Source organism: Artemia franciscana, chromosome 14, assembly GCF_032884065.1.
Source record: "Artemia franciscana chromosome 14, ASM3288406v1, whole genome shotgun sequence".
In the NCBI taxonomy this organism is placed as follows: Eukaryota; Metazoa; Arthropoda; class Branchiopoda; order Anostraca; family Artemiidae; genus Artemia; species Artemia franciscana.
The window spans coordinates 24862347-24887495 of NC_088876.1; the positions used below are offsets into that span (position 1 = coordinate 24862347).

General features: G+C 35.4%; 1 protein-coding gene across 7 annotated transcripts in view; it reads right to left on the reverse strand.

Moving 5' to 3' along the window:
- Window positions 1–25149, reverse strand: part of LOC136035490 (beta-1,3-galactosyltransferase 1-like) — a 41388-nt gene that overhangs the window by 6644 nt on the left and 9595 nt on the right. For 3 of the 7 annotated variants that reach the window (XM_065717316.1, XM_065717319.1, XM_065717315.1), the window contains exon 2: window positions 8806–9055. In XM_065717316.1, the coding sequence (XP_065573388.1) occupies window positions 8806–9022 (217 nt within the window). In that variant the 5' untranslated portion in view covers window positions 9023–9055. Of the gene's footprint in view, window positions 1–2523; window positions 2626–8805; window positions 9056–23462; window positions 23624–25149 lie in introns of those variants that run through there. The other 4 variants (XM_065717320.1, XM_065717321.1, XM_065717317.1 and 1 more) reach the window with 3 other exon arrangements.

The following is a 25149-nucleotide window of genomic DNA, read 5'->3' on the forward strand; positions in this document are numbered from 1 at the left end:
ATGGTCGAATCTGGGAAAACGACTTTATCAAGTCAAATTATGCAGCTCCCTAACACGCATACCAATTTTCATCGCCCTAGCACGTCAAGAAGCACCGAACTCGCCAAATCACTGAACCCCTCCCCCCAATTCCCCTAAAGAGAGCGAATCCAGTACGATTCTGTCAATCACGTATCAAGGACATTTGTTTATTCTATCCACCAAGCTTCATCCCGATTCCTCCACTCCAAGTGTTTTTCCAAGATTTCCCCCTCCAACTCCCCCCAATGTCAAAAGATCTGGTCGGGATTTGAAATAAGAGCTCTGAGACATGAATTCCTTCTAAAAATCAAATTTCATTACGATTCGATCATCTATTCGTAAGATAAAAATACCCCAATTTTCATGTTTTCCAAGAATTCCGGTTTCCCCCTCCAACTCCCCCGAATGTCACAGGATCTGGTCGGAATTTGAAATTACAACTTTAAAGCACAAGATCCTTCTAAATATCAAATTTCATTAAGATCTGGTCACCCTTTCGTAAGTTACAAATACCTCAATTTTCAAAATTACCCCCCCCCCCCGAATTCCACCAAAGAGAGCAGATCCGGTCCAGTTATGTCAGTCACGTATCTTGGACAGGTTTCTATTCTTCCCATCCAGTTTCATCCTGATCTCACCGCTTTAAGTATTTTCTAAGATTTCCGGTCCCCCCAACTGCCCCCCCCCCACAATTACGCTTGATCCGGTTGAGATTTTAAATAAGATATCTGAGTTACGAGGTCTTTCTAAATATGAAGTTTCATGAAGATCCGATCACTCCTTCGTAAGTCAAAAATACGTCATTTTTTCTTATTTTTCAGAATTACCCCCCCCCCCCCAATTGAGCGGATCCATTCCAATTATGTAAATCACGTATGCAAGACTTCTGCTTATTTTTCCAACCAAGTTTCATCCCAATCCCTCCAATCTAAGCGTTTTTCATCATTTTAGGTTTCCCCACCCCAAACATCCCCCAATGTCACCAGATCCGGTCAGGATTTAAAATAAGAGCTTTGAGACACGATATCCTTCTAAATATCAAATTTCATGGAGATCCAATCACCCGTTCGTAAGTTAAAATACCTCATTTTTTCTAGTTTTTCAGAATTAACCCCCCCCCCCCAACTACCCCAAAGAGAGCGGATCCGTTCTGGTTATGCCAATCATGTATCTAGGACTCGTGCTTTTTTTCCACCAAGTTTCATCCCGATCCCTCCACTCTAAGTGTTTTCCAAGTTTTAGGTTTCCCCCTCCCAACTCCCCCCCCCCAATGTCACCAGATCCGGTCGGGTTTAAAATAAGAGCTCTGAGCCACGATATCCTTCTAAATATCAAATTTCATTGAGATCCCATCACCCGTTCGTAAGTTAAAAATACCCCATTTTTTTTAATTTTTCAGAAATACCCCCCCCCCCCCCAACTAACCCAAAGAGAGCGGATCCGTTCCGTTTATGTCAATCATCTATCTAGGACTTGTGTTTATTTTTCCCACCATGTTTCATCCCGATCCCTCCACTCTAAGTGTTTTCCAAGTTTTAGGTTTCCCCCTCCCAACTCCCCGCCCCCGTCACCAGATCCGGTCGGGATTTAAAATAAGAGCTCTAAGACACGATATCCTTCTAAACATCAAATTTCATTGAGATCCGATCACCCGTTCGTAAGTTGAAAATACCTCATTTTTTCAAATTTTTAAGAATTACTCCCCCCAAGTAACCCAAAGAGAGCGAATCAGTTCCGATTATTTCAATCATGTATCTAAGACTTGCGCTTATTTTTCCCATCAAGTTTCATCCCGATCCCTCCACTCTAAGTGTTTTCCAAGATTTTAGGTTTCCCCCCGCTCCAACTCCCCCCAATGTCATCAGATCCGGTCGGGATTTAAAATAAGAGCTCTGAGACACAATATCATTTCAAACATCAAATTTCATTATGATCCAATCACCCGCTCATAAGTTAAAAATACTTCATTTTTTCTATTTTTTCCGAATTTTCTAATTTAATCTGGTCCGGTCCCTGATACGCTTGCCAAATTTCATGGTCCTAGCTTACCTGGAAGTGCCTAAAGTGGCAAAACCGGGACTTTTGGTTTCCCCCCTCCAACTCCCCCCAATGTCATCAGATCCGGTCGGGATTTAAATTAAGAGCTCTGAGACACAATATCATTCCAAACATCAAATTTCATTAAGATCCAATCACCCGCTCATAAGTTAAAAATACTTCATTTTTTCTATTTTTTGCGAATTAACCGGCCCCCCACTCCCCCCAGATGGTCAAATCGGGAAAGCGACTATTTCTAATTTAATCTGGTCCGGTCCCTGATACGCTTGCAAAATTTCATCGTCCTAGCTTACCTGGAAGTGCCTAAAGTAGCAAAACCGGGACCGACAGACAGACCGACAGACAGACAGACCGACAGAATTGGCGATTGCTATATGTCACTTGGTTAATACCAAGTGCCATAAAAACCTAATATAATATAAAAGAAACGAAATTTTTTCATGCCTTGCTTTAGTGCTACGTAGTGAAGCAACGGGATATATCCAATAATGACCCAAACAACTATGGCACCAGTACAAATCCTGCACATACGTTTAAACACATTTCTTTGTCACATTTCTTATGATTTAATCGTCAATCATTTTTATAAGTTTTTCTTTAGGTTTCACTTCAGTCGGTCTAGTTTTGCTCAATAGCCGGAATAATTCTTCATAAATCACTGAAAACTTTTATTTTTTTTTAATTTACATTTTTTTTAATCTTTTTACTAGTTAGCGTTTAAATAGTGTGTATCTTCCCCCTCCTTTACAGGCAAAGCATCCTTTGTAGGGATTAGCTTATTGTATTTAATGAACCCTTTTTCGTTTTTAAATATATCTTATCTTGTGGTACCAGACATATTCTTATAATCATTAACTGCATTAGTTCCATAGTTGGCCATTTTCCGGTAAAATTACCAAAATTTCCATGTCCTGGAATCTACTGAGGCCATATTGGTATGTGCTGTCAAACTGAAAAGGACTATAAAAAAAGGGCCACGAAAATCTAAATCCAAGTATGGTTGATAAAAAGAATTCTCAGAAAATTGAAATAAAATAAAGCAGCAAGAGTAAAAAAGTTATATATAAGCATTTTTTTTTTCATTTTTATATATATATATATATATATATATATATATATATATATATATATATATATATATATATATATATATATATATATATATATATATATATATATATATATATATATATATATATATATATATATATATATATATATATATATATATATATATACATTTTTTCCTTTTATAAAAAATCAAGATATTTAAGATATAGTTAGTAAAAAAAAAAAAAAAGAATAAAAAGTTTGATAAGTATTTCGTTCATTTTTAATAAAAAAAATGAAGATATTTAAAATATATATTAAAAAAGTGTTAGATATTTTTAAGAGTGACAAGATTTTATACATATATTTTTTTATATACTTGAAGCTGAAAAGAGGAAATCAAATCTTGGGGACAGATACGTCATTCATATCTTTCTTCGCAACAAGAAAGGCTAAGACGCGAGAATCTTCATAAAGAGAGAGGTAAAGCTCAAAATTTCCAACTTTCCAAATTCGAAACGTCCGAAATCTCCAAGCCTCCATTAGCTTTTTTTACTGGCATACATTGTATAGGATTCTTTTCCAAAATAGTTCTGGTGCTAAGGGTTCGAGTCCTGGTGTTGCTGGTTCCAAACGTGTACTGGAATATTTTAGTTCAACTCTTTTCCCAGGTGTTAGACCTTTCTAACAATTCGGTAAAAAAATATCTTTGAGGAAAATGTCTTCTTCTCATGCTTTCTTTTTCTCATGCCTTATAAATTCCTTATAAATTACATATTTAAGAATTAATAATCAATGAGTTTTAAAGTGGATTGATATTTTGCCTTTAACTAGGTACGGATGAGTTTTTTTTTACCAAATGCACCAAAACAGACAATTTTTACAATATTCACAATATTTAACAATTTTTACCATATTTGCATTCAATTTTGATGCTTTTCTAGTGTCTAAACTAGAAGAAAACAGAAGATATTAAATTTCGGGTTTGGAACGAGGGTGAAAGGCGTGACTCTGTAAGCCCAGACAAAGTGGACCAAGCTCTAAATAGGTAACTGGAGAAGCCAGAAAAACACTGAAAGCGTCGGATGATCTGCCCCAGCCACGTATCGCAATCCCAGCTAAAGGCGATCAGAGATCGGTATTGGTATCAGGAGATCGGTATCTGCGTTATGCAGACCATTGGTCAGCATGCGAAAAAATTTTAAGTAATTTTCCAAAAGATTTTATTAAACAAGGATACAGCTGAGCTGCGCAGGTTAGTCACAAGGAGTCAGCCCTGTATTCATCATGTACATCAAACTTGATCAAACATAGCTATTTATTTTTAAAATAAATTCATCATCAAAAAGAAAGTGACATACAACGAATTTTATGCACAAATTGTGCATCTTCTGGTTAAGTCATGCGAAATAATTTATGTTTCTTTTAAGTTTTTGCAAATCTTTTAAGTTCTTCGCATATGACTATATTTTTGAAATATTAATTGCATTTGAGTTAGTCGTTTGTCAAAATTTCTCAACAGATGGTCCATACTGTATTTAAAATTTGGCATAGGTAGGGACCCAAATAAAGATTAAGATCAATCTTTGGAAAAACCAGCTGTTCTAACTCGTTTCAACTAGAGTACCTCTGTAAAAATCGTGTACCCCCTCCCCCAAATTTCGAAAATACTATCTTCTGGTATTTTCATTGAAAAGCCTTTTTGTAATTTTACAAAGAAATTGAAAATAAATTGCGCTGATTTCCATGACCTGACGCCATTGATACAAACTAAGTCACAAAGTTTTACTTCGAATATATAATGTGCAAATGAATACATTCAGTTTACTGAATGTACCCCCTCCCCCCAATTTTGAAAATACTATCTTCTATTATTTTCATAGAAAAACCTTTTGTAGTTCTACAAAGAAATTGAAAAAAAAATTGCACTGATTTTCATGAACTGACGCCATTCATACAAACCAAGTCATAAAGTTTTACTTCAAATACATAATGTGCAAATGAATACATTTAGTTTACTGATCTTTTATATCTTATATATATTTTAACTATTAAATATATCTAACAATTATAGATATTGCAGCTATTTTATAGACACCACATCCTTAATCAAAGAAAAAGAGACCACAACAGATCAACATAACAAACCAACAACACTTCTAGACAACTCCAAATAGAGAGGGAATTTGAAATCTTACTAGTTGGATGAGGTGAACTAGAAAGAGTCAATCCAGCATTGCCTGTTTTTATTAACGACTCTAAAAGAAAACATATACATCTTACTCTGTATAATTGGTGATGCTCATAGCTCCTAGCTATCACATGATATTACACAAAGGGAAATAGGCGTCTCCAAATAGACAAGCATTATTTCGTTTACGATGGTCAGATTCTTTATTCTTTATACCTGAAGGCAAGCAAGAATTGCATACGGTTTAAAAGCAACCAAACAACCAAACCGGCAACCAGCAACCAAAGTACTTTCAGCAACTAAACAGGTACTTGAAGCTGAAAAACTTTATATTGTTTCCAGTATATATGTGTTTTCTTCAGCTCCAAGGCGGTCTTCCCAGGCCCTTTCAATTTATTTCATCCTTTGTATCTAGTTAGTCAAACTATCAGGTCCGTAACTCTTATAGTATTCAAATTTTGCTTAATCCAGCAGTAAGATCTGACTTTAGCACTTTTATTGCGCGACCTATTCTTTTTTATTGCGTGACAGTTTGTATGTTCCTTTAAAAGATGATGAGTTCTTTACGCAATTTGGTGAGCACAGGTCGTTTTGTCGTTTGACACGAGAATCGAGCTAAAACTTTAAAGAAGTTTTTCCTCGCTGTGAGTATACACTGTAGCTTTTCTTTTCTATTTTACTCCTGTCCCCCGACAAGCTCTTTAGCTAGTAGATGGGTAAAGGGCAGTCTAACCTTAAATAACTCGTTATGAAGCATTCAAAAAAATCAAATTAACTAGAGAGTGAAATAAATTTTCTAGACCTGCTTATCCTCCGACGATAAATTTATCAGTGATTGACCCCGACGCAACGCCAGTTTTCCTTTCAGCGGTGCATAGCTGATTTTCACGGAAACTGGCGGCGCGGCACCGGCTGACGCCAGTTTTCTTATTAGGAAGGAGTTTCAAATCTACTCAGAATACTCAGAGTGAAATATCGTCCAAATGCGAATAAACAGACCACCAGCCTGTTAAAGCCCTTTAGAACTTAGAGGATATGTACTATGTAATGACAACAGTAAATTCGAGGAAAACGCGACACAAGCAACAACACTCAAAAATCTGCAGAATCAACAATGTTTTTAAGACTTTTTAATCTGTTGCTTTTCAATAAACGATAGCGTTCACTTTCTTCTTCCGTGTTTGTGTTTTCGTGACACCTGTCGTTGTATTAAATAATACCCAGTAAACACAGTATTATACCTTTCAACCCAGTGTGCCACAACAGTGAAACAACTTTTCTTCTTCGTGTGCAGCAGAGCACAGAAGAAGTTCGTACCCAGTTCGTTTGGGGGAAGAAGAACAACAACAGACAACAACTTCTTGCTAATATAGCATTTAAATTAGACCCAGTTTAGAGGCCTTAACTAGGATAAAATTTGAACAACGGAATTCGCGATGCATGCAAATAAAATTGGACTCTGCTTTCCACCTCCATTGTAGCAGGCAGGGGCGTCGCAACAGAAGGGCGGCCACAACCCAAACTTTTTTAGATTAAGTAAAATTTGGACCAAAAGTCCAAAATTACACTGAATCCGAGAAAAAACGGGGTTGCTACAGCGAAATCTCAGAGTCCAAAATTTTGATACCAGTTCCAAGATCTGGTGGCAAAGGTCCAAAATTCAGTAGTACAATTTGCAAATCCTGCGAAGGAAGTCTCGCAGTGATACTTCTAATTAATGTATATAGTTAAAGCCGAATCAAAATCTAAAATCGTACCAAAAATTAAAAAATAAAATAGAGGATTAGGCGAAATTTCGCAAGATTAAATTTTATTTCTCTCTTCTTTCCAAAATCGAAGTGAATTTTTCCCGAACGAATATGGCAAAACACAAAATTCGTAAACTTTGCATTTTCGTAGCTTAGCCAAATCGGCCCAATTTAAATCAATAAAGTAAAATCTGTTTTAAGTTTGAATGTTGCTCCTTTCTTTCACAACCCATTTTTAAAAAATTAATATAAAGGAATCTACAGACAGTGTTACTCTTGATCGACAATTTCCTCCTTCTGAGTTTACGTAGGCTATTTGAGAAGCATTAGTTGAAAAGTGGAAAATCCATATAAATTGGGATGGACATGCACTTCTGTTGAAGAAACGGAAACAATAAGAGAGGCCCTCCCTCGGTGGGCATCTTTTTTATAGAAAATATTATTTGAAAGAAGACAGATAAAAAAAAAGAGTTGAGGATTAGGCGGAATTTCGCAAAAATTAATCTTATTTTTCTCTTCTTTCCGAAATCCAAGCGAATTTGCCGTAATTTTACAAAAGTGGGTAAAAAAGTGAATGTGGATTAAAAGTTTGATAGAAAAAAAAGATATTGATAATGATTCCCGAGTCTTTATAACTTTGGATTTATTAAAGTTACAAAAGAGAAAAGACCTAAAATGTTTTCTGTGAAGTACAAATTTTGTTCTGGTCTCTAGAAGTCATGGGGGACTTCGGCCCTATTCATCTATGTTTCTGCATCATTGGTTTAAATCGGTTATTTATTTGAATTTCTGCTCATTTTGGGTTTTATTTATTTATTGATAGTGATTTGTGGTAGTTTTACGCTTAGAAAATTATTTGACTTCATTTCACCAAATCTTTGGCACTTTAATGTAGCCCTTTTTTTCTTCGAAAAACTTCTTTTGTGGGGAAAGATTATTTAAATTAGTAATAAACTAATCAAAATTTTGTTGGTATACTGAAAGTTGCAGGTACCTTTTTTCTTTTTGAACGGCTATATCCCTGGTAATCAGACAGTTCATGGTAATGAACTGTAGTAAGGAGCGTATATGAAAGGGGATGTTCCCTCCTCAACGCCCCACTCTTTACGCTAAAGTTTTATACTAATTTAAAAAGTAGAGTTGAGAGAAAGAGTCAAACTTTAGCGTGAAGAGCGGGGCTTTGAGGAGGGAATACCCCCTTTCATATACCGAGTAATTTCTGTTCGTTTTAAGTTTTAATGTCGCTCCTTACTTTCAGTTGAAAAAACCTGTTTTTTTTTTTTAATCAGAAATAATAGGATACAAATTTTTACTTACTCTATTGGCATTTAAAAGCATGCTGCCATCTTGGTCAGAGAAACACAGAATGCTTAAACATTCAATTTTTTGCCGTTCTAATTCTAGCTATTCCTCTGTATTCTTTGATATTTACTGCACATTTCTAGTTAGGTAATTCTCAAATGATTATCAACATTCAGAAAATAAACATTATTTACAAAGCAGGTCTGTTTCTTAACAAAAACCCGTTAAAGTCGGCGATCTAGTTACTTTGCATAATCTTTGAGGTTCAAAGTTAAGTGAGATAAAAAAAAGTATACATTTTAATTTATAATAAAATATCTAAATATTTCTTTATATATAAAAAATATAGTTTATAGAAAGTATAAAATATATTTAATAAAATATAAAAGGAACAAAACCTAATATAAAATAAAAGAAAAATAATATTTTTCCTACCTTGCTTTAGTGCTACGTAGTGAAGCAACGGGATATATCCAATAATGACCAAAACAACTATGGCACCAGTACAAACTCTGCACAAACGTTTAAACACATTTCTTTGTCTTGGAACCTCTCTTCCCCTACTATCTATCTCTAAATCTCCATCTTCTAAAAGGGCTTCTGATTCAAAATGAGCGAAGTTTTTGGATTCAACTGCCTTGAGCATGTCCATTAATTTGTGCTGTGTGACTAACAAGAACTGAAACTTAAAGACATGAAATTAACTATTTATTTAAGGAGCGTGTTTCTGATTCAGAAAACATACATGTAAATACATGAAGAGTATTTTTCTTCCATCAGTGAAAATTCCCAGAGGCTGTAACCTGTATGGGAGTCAGGGCCGTCACGTATAGGGGACACCCACACTTCACGCCACGATTTTTGCGATGCCACTAAAATTCTTTGTTTGGTTCAATAAAGACGACGGAAATGTCACCTACATTTGTTGGTAAAAGCAGCAGTTTTACCGACTCCTGTCGTGATTTTACAGATGGTGCCACAATTCTCAATTTGGTTAAATAGACAGGATTAAATTAGTGACATGATATGTACCGAAATCTGAATCTCGGTTGGTAAATTCAGCGGTTTTACCGACTCGTGCAGTGGTTTTACGTATTGCATTCAAAACGGACATAATACTAATTTTTGAACAAAAAAAGTAGGTAAAAATGACCAATCAGTCAATAAAATCTCTTGCTCTCCTCTCCCAAAAATTTTGGCTAGTAACAACCCTGATGGGAGTAAACATATTAACAACATTAACAAAAACAGTTTAATTGAAACTAAGAAAAAAAGAAGACAAGGAGAAAAAAAAGGCAAAAGGAGCTTGACTTGCGTGGCCTCAGACAGACAAACTAAAAAAGTCTAAAAAAAAAAATTAACAACTTATATGACTAAAAAAAAGTTCAAATGGGGATAAGTCCATTTATTAGACAGTGAAAAAAGATATAAAATCTGGATATTTCAACCACACACAAAAGAGGTTGTCATCAGCAGAAAAACTAAAGCAATACAATGAAAGAAAGTATTTATACAGAAAAAAATAATTACTTTCGGGTCACAAATAGTTTCCAGGTCATTCACTAGATCTGTCTGAGAGAGTTCATTAACACGGTTCATTCGAAGTCTTGAGTTGTAAGTTTTCTTCCTTAATATTGTCTTGTAATGTAAGTTGAATTTCTAATAAAGGTGGCACAAACTTCTTCCAATTGCAAAAGAAATGTTGTTGAATTTAAAGTTATATACTTTAAATTGGCCTTAGGAACAAAAACCTATTTAAAGTATTACGTTGAAAATACTTTCACACCGTAATTTTCACACCGTAATCCGTAAATTTTCAAGCACTGTGCTGTCAACATAATTCCTGTAGAACATTACATAAAACAACACTACCTGACATAGCATAACATAAACATTACATAATTAACATATTTTATTAATAAAACATAATGTAAAATCATTTGGCAAATCATCCCCATTAGAAACCCAACATATCTGATGTTACAGACTGATCTAATAGTTAGAACCGTAAGGTTCTAACTATTGCTACTATTTACTAACTACTAAGTTTTACTAACTACAAACTACTATTTACTAACTACTAATTTCTAACTAAAATTACTAATTACTAACTACTAACTACTATTTACTAACCATTACTACTAACTACTAAGGTTCTAACTGCTACTAACTATTACTACTACTACTACTACTATTACGGTCTAAGAATCAAAACGAGAACTTATAGCTCGACAATTTTGAGAGGATTTAGACAAATTAATAATTACAAAGTTTCCCCAGTCAAAGCTTTTAAACCCCCCCCCCTCCCATCAAAAATAGCTTCGACTTCTTTCACATATCAAACAGTTCGTGGTAACGAACTGTAGTAAAGAGCGACCCGGCTCAATAGTAACCAAAACTCTAAAAAATGGAATTTTGGTACCAATAGCTACATCAAAAGAATTGCTTTTTAATGCTGATTCTAAATATATAAGTTTCATCAAGTTTAGTCTTATCCATCAAAAGTTACGAGCCTGAGAAAATTTGCCTTATTTTAGAAAATAGGAGGAAACACCCCCTAAAAGACATAGGATCTTAACGAAAATCACACCATCAGATTCAGCGTATCAGAAAGCCCTATTGTAGAAATTTCAAGCTCCTATCCACAAAAATGTGGAATTTTGTATTTTTTGCCAGAAGGCAGATCACGGATGCGTGTTTATTTGTTTGTTGGCTTTTTTTCCCAGGGGTGATCATATCGACCCAGTGGTCCTAGAATCTTGCAAGAGGGCTCATTTTAACGGAAATGAAAAGTTCTAGTGCCCTTCTTAAGTGACCAAAAATTGGAGGGTACCTAGGCCCCCTCCCACGCTAATTATTTTCCCAAAGTCAACGGATCGAAATTCTGAGATAGCCATTTTATTCAGCGTAGTCGAAAAACCTTATAACTATGTCTTTGGGGACGACTTACTCCCCAACAGTCCCCGTGGGAGGGGATACAAGTTACAAACTTTGACCAGTGCTTACATATAGAAATGGTTATTGGGAAGTGTACAGACGTTTTCAGGGGGATTTTTCGGCTGGGGGAGGGGTTTACAAGAGGGGGATATGTTGGGGGAACTTTCCTTGGAGGAATTTGTCACGGGGGAAGAAAATTTCTATGAAGGGAGCGCAGCATTTTCTAGCATTATTAAAAAAAAACAATGAAAAAATAAATATGAAGTTTTTTTAACTGGAAGTAAGGAGCAGCATTAAAACTTAAAACGAACAGAAATTATTATGCATATGAGGGGCTCATCTCCTCCTAATACCTCGCTCTTTACGTAAAGTACTTTTAGTGACTTCAACTATTTATTCTACGACTTTTGTGATTCAGGGGTCATTCTTAATGAATTGGGACAAAATTTAATCTTTAGTGTAAAGAGCGAGGTACTGACGAGGGGGCGAACCCCTCATATATGTAATAAAAACATGAGATTACAAAAGTTCGTTAAGTAAGCTAATTTATAAGTTACGTTTATCTTTTACTAATAAAAACATTCGTAAAAAATTAAAAGTTCTAGTTGCCTTTTTAAGTAACCAAAAAATCGCAGGGCAACTAGGCTTCCTCTACCGTTTCCTTTTTTCTCAAAATCATTTGATCAAACCTATGAGAAAGCCATTTAGCAAAAAAAAAACTTCTAAATTTCGTGTTAATTATTCCTCTGCAGAGAGCCAAAATCAAACATGCATTGATTCAAAAACGTTCAGAAATTAAATAAAAAAAACAAGTTTTTTTAGCTGAAAGTAAGGAGCAACATTAAAACTTAAAACGAACAGAAATTAATTCGTATATGAAAGGGGCTGCTTCCTCATCAACGCCCCGCTCTTTACGATAAAGTTTTTTACTGTTTTAAAAAGCAGAGTTGAGAGAAAAAGTCAAACTTTAGCGTAAAGAGCGGGGAGTTGATGAGGAAGCAGCCCCTTTCATATACGAATTAATTTCTGTTCGTTTTAAGTTTTAATGTCGCTCCTTATTTTCAGCTAAAAAAACTTGTTTTTTTATTATTTAATCATAAAACAGGAATAACATGACTAGCAAAAGTTGTTGAATAAGACAATAAGCAATACAACAAATGCAGATGTACCCTCTGCATTCTGTTTCATTCTTCATAGCCTACACAACATTACTAAATTTTCCAAGAAAAAACATTACTAAGATTTCCATTAATACCAGCGTTCTTAGCTAATTTAGTACTTACATACGATCTTTAAGACTTAGTGTCTGATCAGCAATCACTCCCAGATAGTAATAATAATACATTTGAACCCCCTCTATGCATACAAAAATGCTCTAAGGAGAGTATGGAGTAACACACATAATGAAAAACATTTATCATCACAAACATTAAAAATACGCTAACAATGGTTCAAAAAGGAAATAATATAATCCAACGGAAAATCTATGACTGATTCGCATCACCGTCTGAACATGCCTACTAATAACGAGTATTAGCAAAAATTTGAAATTCCTGAAACTAACACTCCCTGAAAGTTTCATGCCAATATTCCAAGCTCGTGTCAGATATCGCAGACACTTTATTTTAATTCCCTGGGATGCATAGTGTCTTACAATTTATTAATTTCCCCCTTCACATAGACTAAAGTTTGATGAGGAGGCACAGTTAAAAACTTTTAGTGAGATCAGAGACAAATAAATTTAAATCCCTGCCCACTTCCCGCTTAAAAAGATTTTTAATCTTTTTTCCCTCCCCCAGGACTACCTAAAAGTTTTCACTCACTTAAGCTATTCCTCATTTCACATATTACATATTTTGAGAATTTGGGTACACGCAATACGTTTGGAAATGCACCAGGACAGGTCATTTCAGGAATATATCCATGGGAGAACCACAATGAATGGACAGTTTACAAAAGTTACGATTACTGCTCCTAGCGCAACAGCAGTCAAAGTTGATTGTTGGGTTATTCTTATTAGACCTTTAAAGTATCCAGATAAAAAGATTCAAGATTCATCTCAAAATTTTAATCCAATACGAAGAGGGCGAGGTGTACAAGGATGCCAGGAGGGCAAATAAGACACAGGAGTGGGTCTGGCTGTCCTTCAATCACTTTTGACTGTTAAAAAGAGCACAAAATATTTTCAATCTCGAGTTAAATGAATTTTCTACCAGTGGCTGAGGAAGCCATCTCTACCATTAAGCCACCTATACCAGTGGCTGAGGAAGTTAAGCCACATCTGCCAGTGGCTGAGGAAGAAATACAATTTAATTCTGTGTTGGGGAGAGTAGCGTATTTTGGACCTGTGCTGATCCCGCCACTATCAGTGAAGAGAGAGAAACAACTGAGTTTATAGTTCATAGTTTTCCCCACAGACATTCATCTAAGATGGAGCATATTGCAGAAGCTGAAATTGTTGATTGTTAAGAAAATAAAGAAGTTTTTCATAGCCTAAAAGTAATTCGTTCTATATTTACTATTTGTACATAGTTTCATAATTATTGAATTTTCAAACTAAAAGTTAACTCCATCTTAGCACCACATAATTTTACTACAACAATATGTCTTTGAACAAGACCTAAAGTTAACTTACAGCCTCTTTTAACCATTCTTTAATTTTCAAACCATTCTTTTATTATTTTTTTTATTATATTTTATTTATATCATATATTTTATTTTTTTATATCTATTTTATTTTATTTATTTATATCTATTTATTTTTATTATAATTCTTTTTAACCATTCTTTTAACCATGTGGAGTTCCACACTGATGTACCTTTTGCTAGCTAAAATGGTGTTCCTTGGACTTAAGTCAGTCTAAGGTACACTATTTACTTTTATTTATTCATAGAATTTTATTCTATAGCCTGTATATCCCAGATTCAGAGCCAATTATGGTACTTGTATAATGTGCCCCCTACTGCTCAAGAAGTGAAGCTAGGATAATCCGAATAAAATATACCCAAGTGTGATAAAAACACAATACTTTAGAAACAAATTTGGGCTATATATCTGCAAAATTGGGGGGGGGGGGTAAAACACAACGGGTCTGCATGCAAAATGTGTTAGGTATAGTTATTCCGACATTATGAAGTAAGAATTGCTTTCTGACTTCAAACTGTCCAAATACTTTACCCTCATGCCCTCATCCTTAATGTGCAGATATATAGCCCAAATTATATATTTTTCATCTATTCCGTCACTTCTCTTTGTCTTCTCTGAAACCCAGTTGAAAGAAACTAGCAAAAGAAACTAGTTTACAGTGTGTCAAGTGATGAAAAACTTGACCGGCAGGGGGTATATCATACAAGTACCCAAATTGTGTTTAAAAATGCTGTCCAGGCCTATGAAAACTATCTTAAATGCAAAAAACAATATGTACAAAAGGCCTACTTAGAAAAAAATAATACATCCTTAATCTGGCCTTACCTATAGGCAATGCCAAGAAAGTTAACCCAAAAAGGAAAAAAAAATAAAATGGTATATTTTGATTGAAACACCAGAAAAAACTAAGATTTAGCTTGAAAAATCAAGCATAGCTTTATCAAATGTTCAAAAAAGTAGGCCAACTAATGAAAGGGAAAAATACACCAAAAGCAAGAAAAAAAATTGGCGTACAACTCAAGCTCAGACACAGACTACTACTACTAATAACTCACCGCAGCACCAAGCCGCCTGAGGCCAATACAGCTACGCACGCTCCTCCTCCAGCCCAAGCTATCAAAGGCCTCCCTCTTTACACCCTCCCACGAAGTTCCCATTTCTTTTAAATCTTTATTTATGAAATCCTCCCACCCCAGACGAGGACGGCCTGCTCTCCGTTTAGCCCCAAACCGATGGCCAAAAAGGACAATCTTCGGTAATCTGTCATCCTTTATCCACAGAACGTGGCCTATTCATCTCAGCCTTTCTTTCATTATAGCCCTAGAAAGTGGGATTGAACCACATTTTTCGTACAACCTAATGTTTGAAATACGGTCAGTCAGCCAGGTACCCAGAACAATACGTAGGCAATTTCTCTGGAAAACATCTAGTAATTTTTCATCCGCTTTTTGGAGTGCCCATGCTTGAGAGCCATATTTGACCACTGTCATCACTGTAGCTTCCAATATTCTAATCTTGCTGACTTATCTTCCTATTCTTCCAAGCTTTTCCCCCGTCTTTACTAATAATACAGTCAAGAGAAGCTGCCCGTCTAATAAATCTTTTCGTTACCCAACGTCACCTTTTTGTCTTCACTTATTCCTAGCCTTAGTTAGTTAGTCTTGTTAACATTAATTTTCAAACCTATTACAGCATCCTGAACAAATGAAACCTCTAAAAATTTATTCATTTTGCTCACACTTTCATTTAAATATGCCTAAATCATCAGCATAATTTAAGTCCAGGAGAGTTTTTCCTCCCCATTTGATTCCAAGGTCTCCAATTGCCTTTCTTGTGTTCCCTTAGAAAAAGCCCATCAAAATGATCCATATAAAGGGGGATAGAACACAACCCTGCTGAACTCCTGATTTAATAAAAAAAACAGCTGCTAACCTCATTCCCTACCTTAACCTCAGCAGTATTATTCTCGTACACAGCACAAATCACTTTAATGTATTTGACTGGTATTATTTTTTTCTAAAGCTCTTCTATCAGCAAAATCAAACGCTTGCTCATAATCTATAAAACTGAGGACCAAAGGCGATTCGACAACGAAGGCACTTCTCAATTATTAACCTAAGAGTGAAAATTTGGTCGACACATCCTCTACCTTTTCTGGAACGGCACTATTCTTATCTTAAAACTTTGTCTACAACATCTCTCAGTCTAAAAAGTATCATATTACTAAGTAATTTGCTGCCTACAGAGATCAGACTAATGCCTCGATAATTACGACACTCACTCTTGTCATCTTTCTTATACAGTGGTTGAATTAAGGTTTTCCTAAAATCATTAGGTACTTCCCCTTTTTCAAAAATCATAATCATAATCTTCAGTAGCTTATTTCTAATCTCAGAGCCACCATATTTATGAAACTCATTTATCACACTATCAGCACCTAGAGCCTTATTATTTTTTAATCATTTTAGTATTGTCGCTAATTCTTCCTCACAAAACAAATCTTCCTTCAAATCCAAGGTATCACAAACTTTTTCATTTTCATCCATATCTTTTCCTGCAACTGTTATATCGGTTTAGCACATTCTCCAAATGTTCCGCCCATCTATTTTTAACTCTTTCTTTATCACTAACTGTGGCCCCATTCCTATCTTTAACTGGGACTAGTCCGGATTGACTACTCCCTCTCAATTTATTAACATACCAGTATAATATTTTACAATTATGTCGTCTAGCTGTATCTTCCAGATCCTCGGCAATTTTATCCATGGCTTTGAATTAAAATGGAATAGTTGTTTTGAGGTTCTTTCAGATTAATCACTGTTAATCACGCTCGGATTTGCAATTGTAATGGGAAATTTTCCATTATAATTGCTAGTGGAAATTATATTGGAAAGTTGTCCATTATAATTGATAGTTGGGAAATATATTGGATAGTACGTCGGGAGAGTGGCAAATATACTGAAAAGTTGGACTCATACTGAAAAATGGATTTAAATGTGTTTTATGCTTGTACATATGTTTGTACCCCATCGAGATTTTTGTGAGCATAGGAATATTACTATTTTTTAGTGTTTTTATTATTTGTTTGCCTATTATTTATTTGCCTATGCCGGTGCCTCTCCTATTGGACCAATACATGGTTTGTTCACAGCTCCTTAGTTCATATTTTAATGCTTTTCCCCACTTTCTTTACATTCCTTTTGTTTTCACATGATCTATCACTCAAATAATTCTTATGCAAACCCCTTCTACTCTCTATTAAACATAAAGCTTTTTCATTATTATTCCTACCTGCAGTCTTAACTTTCTTCTCTAAGACACCATTAGCAAATTTCACAAATTGTTTTTCTACAATTATTCCATCCATCTTCCACATTGTCAAATTTTAAACTCTCAAGCTAAGTATTCAACTGTTCCTGGAAAGTTTCTCTCAAATTTTCATCCTGGAGTCTACCAACATCATAACTTCCCGGGAGGTAGTTACCCTTCCTAAATTTCAGCTTCAAATTAACCTTAGACACTACTAGATGATGATCTTTACTTTTAACATCAATAACAGCACTCCTATATACCCTAGTATCTTGTATTGATCCGGCTAGTCTTCGGTTTACAATAACACAATCAATAAGGTTTAGACACAGACATTGAGGACAAAAAAGATGTCCAGTGTAACTCAATCTTCAAAGAATGATTTTATTGAACGTGAGAACCCTGATAGTAACAAAATAGAGGTAGTACATTTTGTGTTGGTTAAGGTAAGTTAGAAGAAAAACACAAGATTTTTTGAAGCTGAAGTTCTTGCAAAAGGTAATGAAGTCTGTCGAGTGAAATACTTAAAAAAGGACTTAGACAGCCAGTATTTAGACACCCATACTGACAAACTACATTCAGTAATGTCTGGAGGATCTACACACCAGATTGATAAATGCTGCTTGGGATCTCAACACCAGCCTATGGAGTGAATTACTTAAAAAAGGACTTAGACGGTCAGAAGTTTATCCAGGAAGACCCAGCGATTGACGAAGTGAACCAATAATATACTGACGAAGTTGAACACCCATAATGACGAACTACATCTAGTAATGTCTGGAGGATCTCAACGCCAACTTGGAAAATTGTCCTTCAGCGTGGATCTTTTAAGCTTCAATATGAGATGAAAAATTTTACTTTTAAGATTGTAATAAGAAAATCCTGTTAATTTATGTTATTAAAATGATTCTCCATTATAACAATCTGTTTTAACGAAATTAAACTCGTGTTTTATTCTTTACAATGGATTTTATTTATTATTATCCCATAGGTCCAAGGTTCACTTAGCCTGGGATCAAGGTACACTAACTTTGGTGTACCTTGGTCCTAAATACAGTTCTTTCTGTAAAATTATATAGAAAATATATTTATTAACAGTTCTAGAAAAAATACCTGTTGCAGTAAAATAGTTGAAGTTTGTATTAAATATTTGTAATACTATTTTTTTTCAAGAAGATTTACAAATAAAAAATAGAGGGGAAAATGGGTCAGAGGTATACCACCCTCCCCTTTAAAAGCTCTTTCACTCTCAATTCAAGGAATTCACGGAAAAGCCGTCACATTATCAGTAGGACGAAATGAAACTTCAGGGAAAAATAATTGGAATGGACGATGTGTTTTTTAGTTAAGGTTAACAATCTTAAAATTATTTCAGATAAAACTTGTTATATAATAAGATGCTGTTAGGGGCAGTTGCATATAGGGAATGCAATATCTCACTAACAAGCCAGGTAAAACCATTGGTTAATGATTTCCCTATGAAAAAAGCAAAGCGAATTCCAAGTATTGTTTTTTTCCCAGGGCACTTAGTGTCGAAAGGACGGCCATGGAAACTCAGGGGGTGAAGGGCTCATTCAATTGGAAATTCAAAGTTCTGGTGTTTTTGTATAAAAGTCAAAGTGATTGGAGGGCAACCAGCCATGCTTCTGTGCCCTTTTTGACTACTCCCCCTCTCTTCAAGACACACAAAGAAATTTTAAGACAGCCAAATCTTTGAAAATAATAAGAAGGTTCTACAAATTTGGCTCTAGGGATGATATAGCCTCCACAGCTCCTGGGGTTAGAACAGGATATTAAACAAGCAGCCCACTGCTTACACACATATTAATTAGCTTAATAATAGAAAAAGGGGGAACATGTTGGATCTTGGGCGACCGAAACTTTCTAAGATCATTCTTTCGGACAAGAAAATCATATAGTTTTTTGGAAGTCATGAGGGGCAGGTGTTGGGGGCTAGGAGCCGCACCAAAAACTTTTTGCTCTTGATTAGTCGTATTCAGAACGAGTTGTTACAGACCGTTCACTATGTCACTGTTCCTAGAACTCCCCAAGGCTGCACTTTGAAAACACCACACATACCCGAGAAGACTCAGAAAACTGAACCGTATGACTCAATGTGGACTCAATGTAATCTTTTTTTATTATTTACAGTGTCTCAGGAATGAAATCTTGAGGGATCAAGCTGGAACTTTAAGGGAGTACTGAAGAGAAGGAGGGGAAAAGTGGACCTCAAACTCTGACTCGAGTAATGGAAGGCAGAAATGAATTTAGAGACATTCGGTTTATTGAAGTATCATGTCTGCAATATCTTGCAAATTTCTAGGACCCAAGCGCTTTAGAGCCAATTTCACTTGAGATTTTTTAAATGAAATTCTTTGGTTGATTCTTTGTTGTGACAACTTGGGGAAAACTTTATCTATGCTTTATCTGGTTTAGTCATATTTCTCTCTGCAATTTCCTTCTGAGTGTTCACTTATGATTTCGTTTACTTTTGATATCCATGTGACAGTTTCTGTTAATTGATGTTTTTTTTGTTTTCTCTAATTATTAATCTGTTTTTTCCATTTTGCGATCTGATATAAGGAAAATAATATTAATAATAACGTGGGCATTTTATCATCCCTCAGCATATCAGTTGCCATGGGGAAAATATAATTAAATATTTCATATATTTTCTTTATCTTCAGGATTTATGAAAATGAAGACAAAAAACTCTGCATTTCACTTGGTCACACTCCAGGCCACCTAGAAGAAAAACAAAAGCTTTTGAATTCATTCAGGTTGTTCTCCTGCCTCCTGATCAAGCATCTGATGAAGATGAAGGAAACGATGATGGCACAGGAGCTCCAACTGTAAACGACGTCCTGGGAACTATTGAAGTAGATTTCAGACCAGGTTCTCTTGAAGATGAACAATTTGAGACATCAACAACATCAGCCCCAAAGAAAAAGAGGATGCATCAACTTCAAAAGTGAACAACAGAACAAGCAGTTCAAAGCCGAGAACCCAAAAGTAAAAAGCAAAAATAAACTTTCCCTTGGCAAAACTTGGGATGAAGATGAAGGAAATGATGATGGCAAAGCGGCTCTAATTGTAAACGACGTCCTGGAAACTGTTTAAGTAGATTTTAGATCAGGTTCTCTTGAAGGTAAACAATTTGAAAACACCATTAACATCAGCGCCACAAAAGAAGAGAAGAAATCGAAAGGTGGGCAACAGAAGAAACAGTTCAAAATGTCCTCAAATATAAGCCAAAATCCACTATTCAATGGCATGTTGAATTTTGGATTATCCTCAAAATATTTTTGAATTTACTTGTCAACTACAGTATGGACTTTAGATTATTTATTTCACTTATTTCTACCCTTTTCATTTTGACTAGCGCTAATATTCCTCGAATACCTTCTTTAGAAATGTTTTCTTCTTTTGGCATATGCAAAGCGGCTCTAATTGTAAACGATGTCCTGGAAACTGTTTCAGAAGATTTTAGACCAGGTTCTCTTCAAGAGACCTCTCCTTGACTATTCAATGGCATGTTGAATTTTGGATTTTCCTCAAAATATTTTTGAATTTACTTGTCAACTACAGTATGGACTTTAGATTATTTATTTCACTTATTTCTACCCTTTTCATTTTGACTAGCGCTAATATTCCTCGAATACCTTCTTTAGAAATGTTTTCTTCTTTTGGCATATTCAAAGCGGCTCTAATTGTAAACGACGTCCTGGAAACTGTTTCAGAAGATTTTAGACCAGGTTCTCTTGAACAGAACCTGGTTTAAAACCAGGTTCTCTTCAAGAGACCTCTCCTTGACTATTCAACGGCATGTTGAATTTTGGATTATCCTCAAAATATTTTTGAATTTACTTGTCAACTACAGTATGGACTTTAGATTATTTATTTCACTTATTTCTACCCTCTTCATTTTGACTAGCGCTAATATTCCTCGAATACCTTCTTTAGAAATGTTTTCTTCTTTTGGCATATTCAAAGCGGCTCTAATTGTAAACGACGTCCTGGAAACTGTTTCAGAAGATTTTAGACCAGGTTCTCTTGAAGAGAACCTGGTTTAAAACCAGGTTCTCTTCAAGAGACCTCTCCTTGACTATTCAACGGCATGTTGAATTTAGGATTATCCTCAAAATATTTTTGGATTTACTTGTCAACTACAGTATGGACTTTAGATTATTTATTTCACTTATTTCTACCCTTTTCATTTTGACTAGCGCTAATATTCCTCGAATACCTTCTTTAGAAATGTTTTCTTCTTTTGGCATATTCAAAGCGGCTCTAATTGTAAACGACGTCCTGGAAACTGTTTCAGAAGATTTTAGATCAGGTTCTCTTGAACAGAACCTGGTTTAAAACCAGGTTCTCTTCAAGAGACCTCTCCTTGACTATTCAACGGCATGTTGAATTTAGGATTATCCTCAAAATATTTTTGAATTTACTTGTCAACTACAGTATGGACTTTAGATTATTTATTTCACTTATTTCTACCCTTTTCATTTTGACTAGCGCTAATATTCCTCGAATACCTTCTTTAGAAATGTTTTCTTCTTTTGGCATAACAAATAGCTTATGTGTAAAATATTCATCGAACTTATTAGGTTAATACCATTCAATCCACTGGCCCAAAATATAGCTAACATCGGCTAACGGGCTAAGACGCACTTTATTTCAAATTTTTTATTACACTCACAATTGAGAGGATGAAGCAAGGAGAAACATAGTCACTGCAGCATAGAGTGAGATGTTGGAAAGTATCAACCAGTTCTAATGTTGTTCAATAGTTTTGCACAATTTTTTTATATTTGATTTCTATTCATTTTCACCATCATAATCATTTGAATCTATCCTTAGCTTTTCCATCAAAGTTTAACTTTTGCACTTACAAGTCTGTGAGACTGAAAAAGCCCTGGGAAAACTGTCTTCTTAATATTTTTTAAAAGGGGGCCTTCAATTCCAACATCATCATTTTTGTCTTGTTCTGCATCCTCACTGTCCTGACATCATCGGACCAAGCAGCTCCCTTATCTTTAATGTATAATCATGAATCATGAGGAAATATAGATTTGCTGCTTTTTTTTAGAAACCCCAAAAGCCACATTCACACAGCTGATTAGGGTAGCTGATCCACTGAAAGCATCTGAGACTAAAGCCTTTTCTTCAGCCTCAGGTTGTTATGTTTACATTTTTAGAGGATTCACTTGAAAAACATTATTCTTGGAAAATATCCCATATCATATAGTGCTGGAACCCTGGGGCAAATCTCCAGCATTTTTATGGGGTCCAAATCCGGAGAGTCAAGGGGCGTGGCATATATAATAATTTTTTCTCCTTCTCCACATTATTGGGGGGCAACTGTCCCCCCCCCAAACGACGCCCCTGCAGGAACCCACTGGGTAAGGCCAAAATATCAAATTAAAAAAAAAAGTAACTAAACAGGATGTAATCAAAATAAACAGGTTTACATAAAAACCACCCAATAGTATAACACAAATGTAATCTTTTGCTTCACTATAAAAATACTTCACAACAATTGAGGAGTCAAATTCCATTTTACAGCCTAATTCCATGCATAGTCTAAATACATTCCTCCAGCTAGAGAGATATCATATTGATAGAAAGAGCCACTTATCAGACTTTGGTCCTAAAAACTACACCTTTGAGAGGTTCTGGGACCCCTTCTCCATAGAAAGGAGATCCAATGAATTTCTTAACTTTCCCAATACTTGCATGCACTAACGCAATAGTGGATAACCGTCCTTTCATTTTGTATGGACAGCGTAAAAATGAAGTTTACAGGCAAATGTGGCACTATGTGGCAATGCGACCTCTAAAATTTGCATAATAATATAATTTATAATTTCAATATAATTCTTTTTCTTCTTTTTCAGAAGTTCCAAGAGAATTAGCTATCTCCTAATTTTCTGACAAAGTTGGGCCAAAATTGATATTTATCTATTTGGAATTACCATAACTAGGAGATTCTTTAATATAGTCATTGTTGTCACAATTTCATTCCTTAGTTTCAATTACTACTGGAGAAAGTAAAAGCGTGTGTAGATTTCTCTTTTGTGCCCGAATTTATAAATGTCGCATGTGTTTAATATAATTAAATTTGTGAAGACAAAAATATATTTTGGAGGAGGGAATTTAAACCAATTGGAGTCCTCTTAAAAAACAGTTAACTTACTTATGCTCCAGTCAGTGCCTTGTCTTAGTACTTATCATTTTGTTATTGTTGAAGTAGTAGTGATAATGAAAACATGTGTGTAGTATTATAATCACATCATTCCAGTATTAAATAGAAGTAGCTCTTGACAGTTTCAGAAGAACTAAAGCTTGCTCTGATAACTGTAAAAAAAAAAAGAAAAAAAAAAAACAAAAAAAAAGAAAAAACTTGGAAAAAAGAAAATTAGCTTAACTGAGTTAATTCTTACAAAATCATTGATTAATAAGTTAATTAGAGTTATTAGACCATGGATGTAGGTTTAGTAATAATATTTTGTTGAAAGTATTTTATTTGGGATCTTGCAGTGGTGTTTAATTGTTTGTTATGCTTAATTTTTTTTTTTTTTTTACAACTGTAGTACCCCACGTGCTGTGTATCATCTGGTCAAAGTTGCCAGTCCCGAGTCCAGATAAAGTGAGGAGGATTGAGCGACAGCCTTGCACTTTGTCCCCTGGACTTGCTTTGGCAACGAATACTATCTTGCAACGAAAAGCATCAATCAAGACTTGGATACTTCTTCCCATTTAAGATGCCAGCCCAAGGATGTTCCTGGATATCCTGACGATGGTGGTCAAACCACCTGAAGATTGAGCCTCCTTGAAAAGAGTGGTACGAAAATATCTACTTGGAATATTCTACTTTAAATTTTCCACGTGTTGAGCTACTTCTTGCTAATGAACTCAACAGGGTTATTTTGCCATTGCTGGCGTTACAGAAACGCATTTGCCAGGGAAAGGTGAGAAACTCATCAATGACAATTACAGACAATTATAGTTTCATCCCGATCTCTCCACTCTAAGTGTTTCCCAAGCTCTCTGGTCTCCAAGATTTCTGTTTCCCCCCTCCAGCCCCCTATGTCCTCGGATCCGATTCGAAATGAAAATGGAGCATCTGAGACATACGATCTTTCAAAATATATGAAAGTTTCATTAAGATCCGACCAACCCTTCGTAAGATAAAGAAACCTCAATTTTCACGTTTTCTAAGATTTCCAGTTTTCCCCTCCAACTCCCCCAATGTCAGCGGATCTGGTCATGATTTAAAATAAAAGCTCTGAAGCACAAGATCCTTTTAAATATTTCAATAAGATCTGATCACCCGTTCGTAAGTTACAAATGCCTCGTATTTTCTAATTTTTCTCAATTAGCCCCCCCCCCCAACTCCCCCAAATAGAGCAGATCCGGTCCGGTTGCGTCAGTCACGTATCTTGGACTTGTGTTTATTCTTCCCACCAAGTTTCATCCTGATCTCTCCACTCTAAGCGTTTTCTAAGATTTCTGCCCCCCCCCCCCCCAGTGACACTGGATCTGGTCAAGAATTAAAATAAGAGATCTGATTACGAGGTTCTTCTAGATATGAAATTTCAATTAAGATCCGATCACTCCTTCGTAAGTTAAAAATACCCCATTTCTTAATTTTTCAGAATTAACCCTCCCCCCAACTCCCCCAATGAGAGCGGATCCGTCCCGACTATGTCAATCACGTATTTAGGATTTGTGCTTATTTTTCCCACTAAGTTTTATCCCGATCCCTCCACTCTAAGCCTTTTCAAAGATTTGCGGTCCCCCTCCCACTCCCCACAATGACATTGGATCCGGTCGGGATTTAAAATAAGAGATCTGAGTTACGAGGTCCTTCTAAATATGAA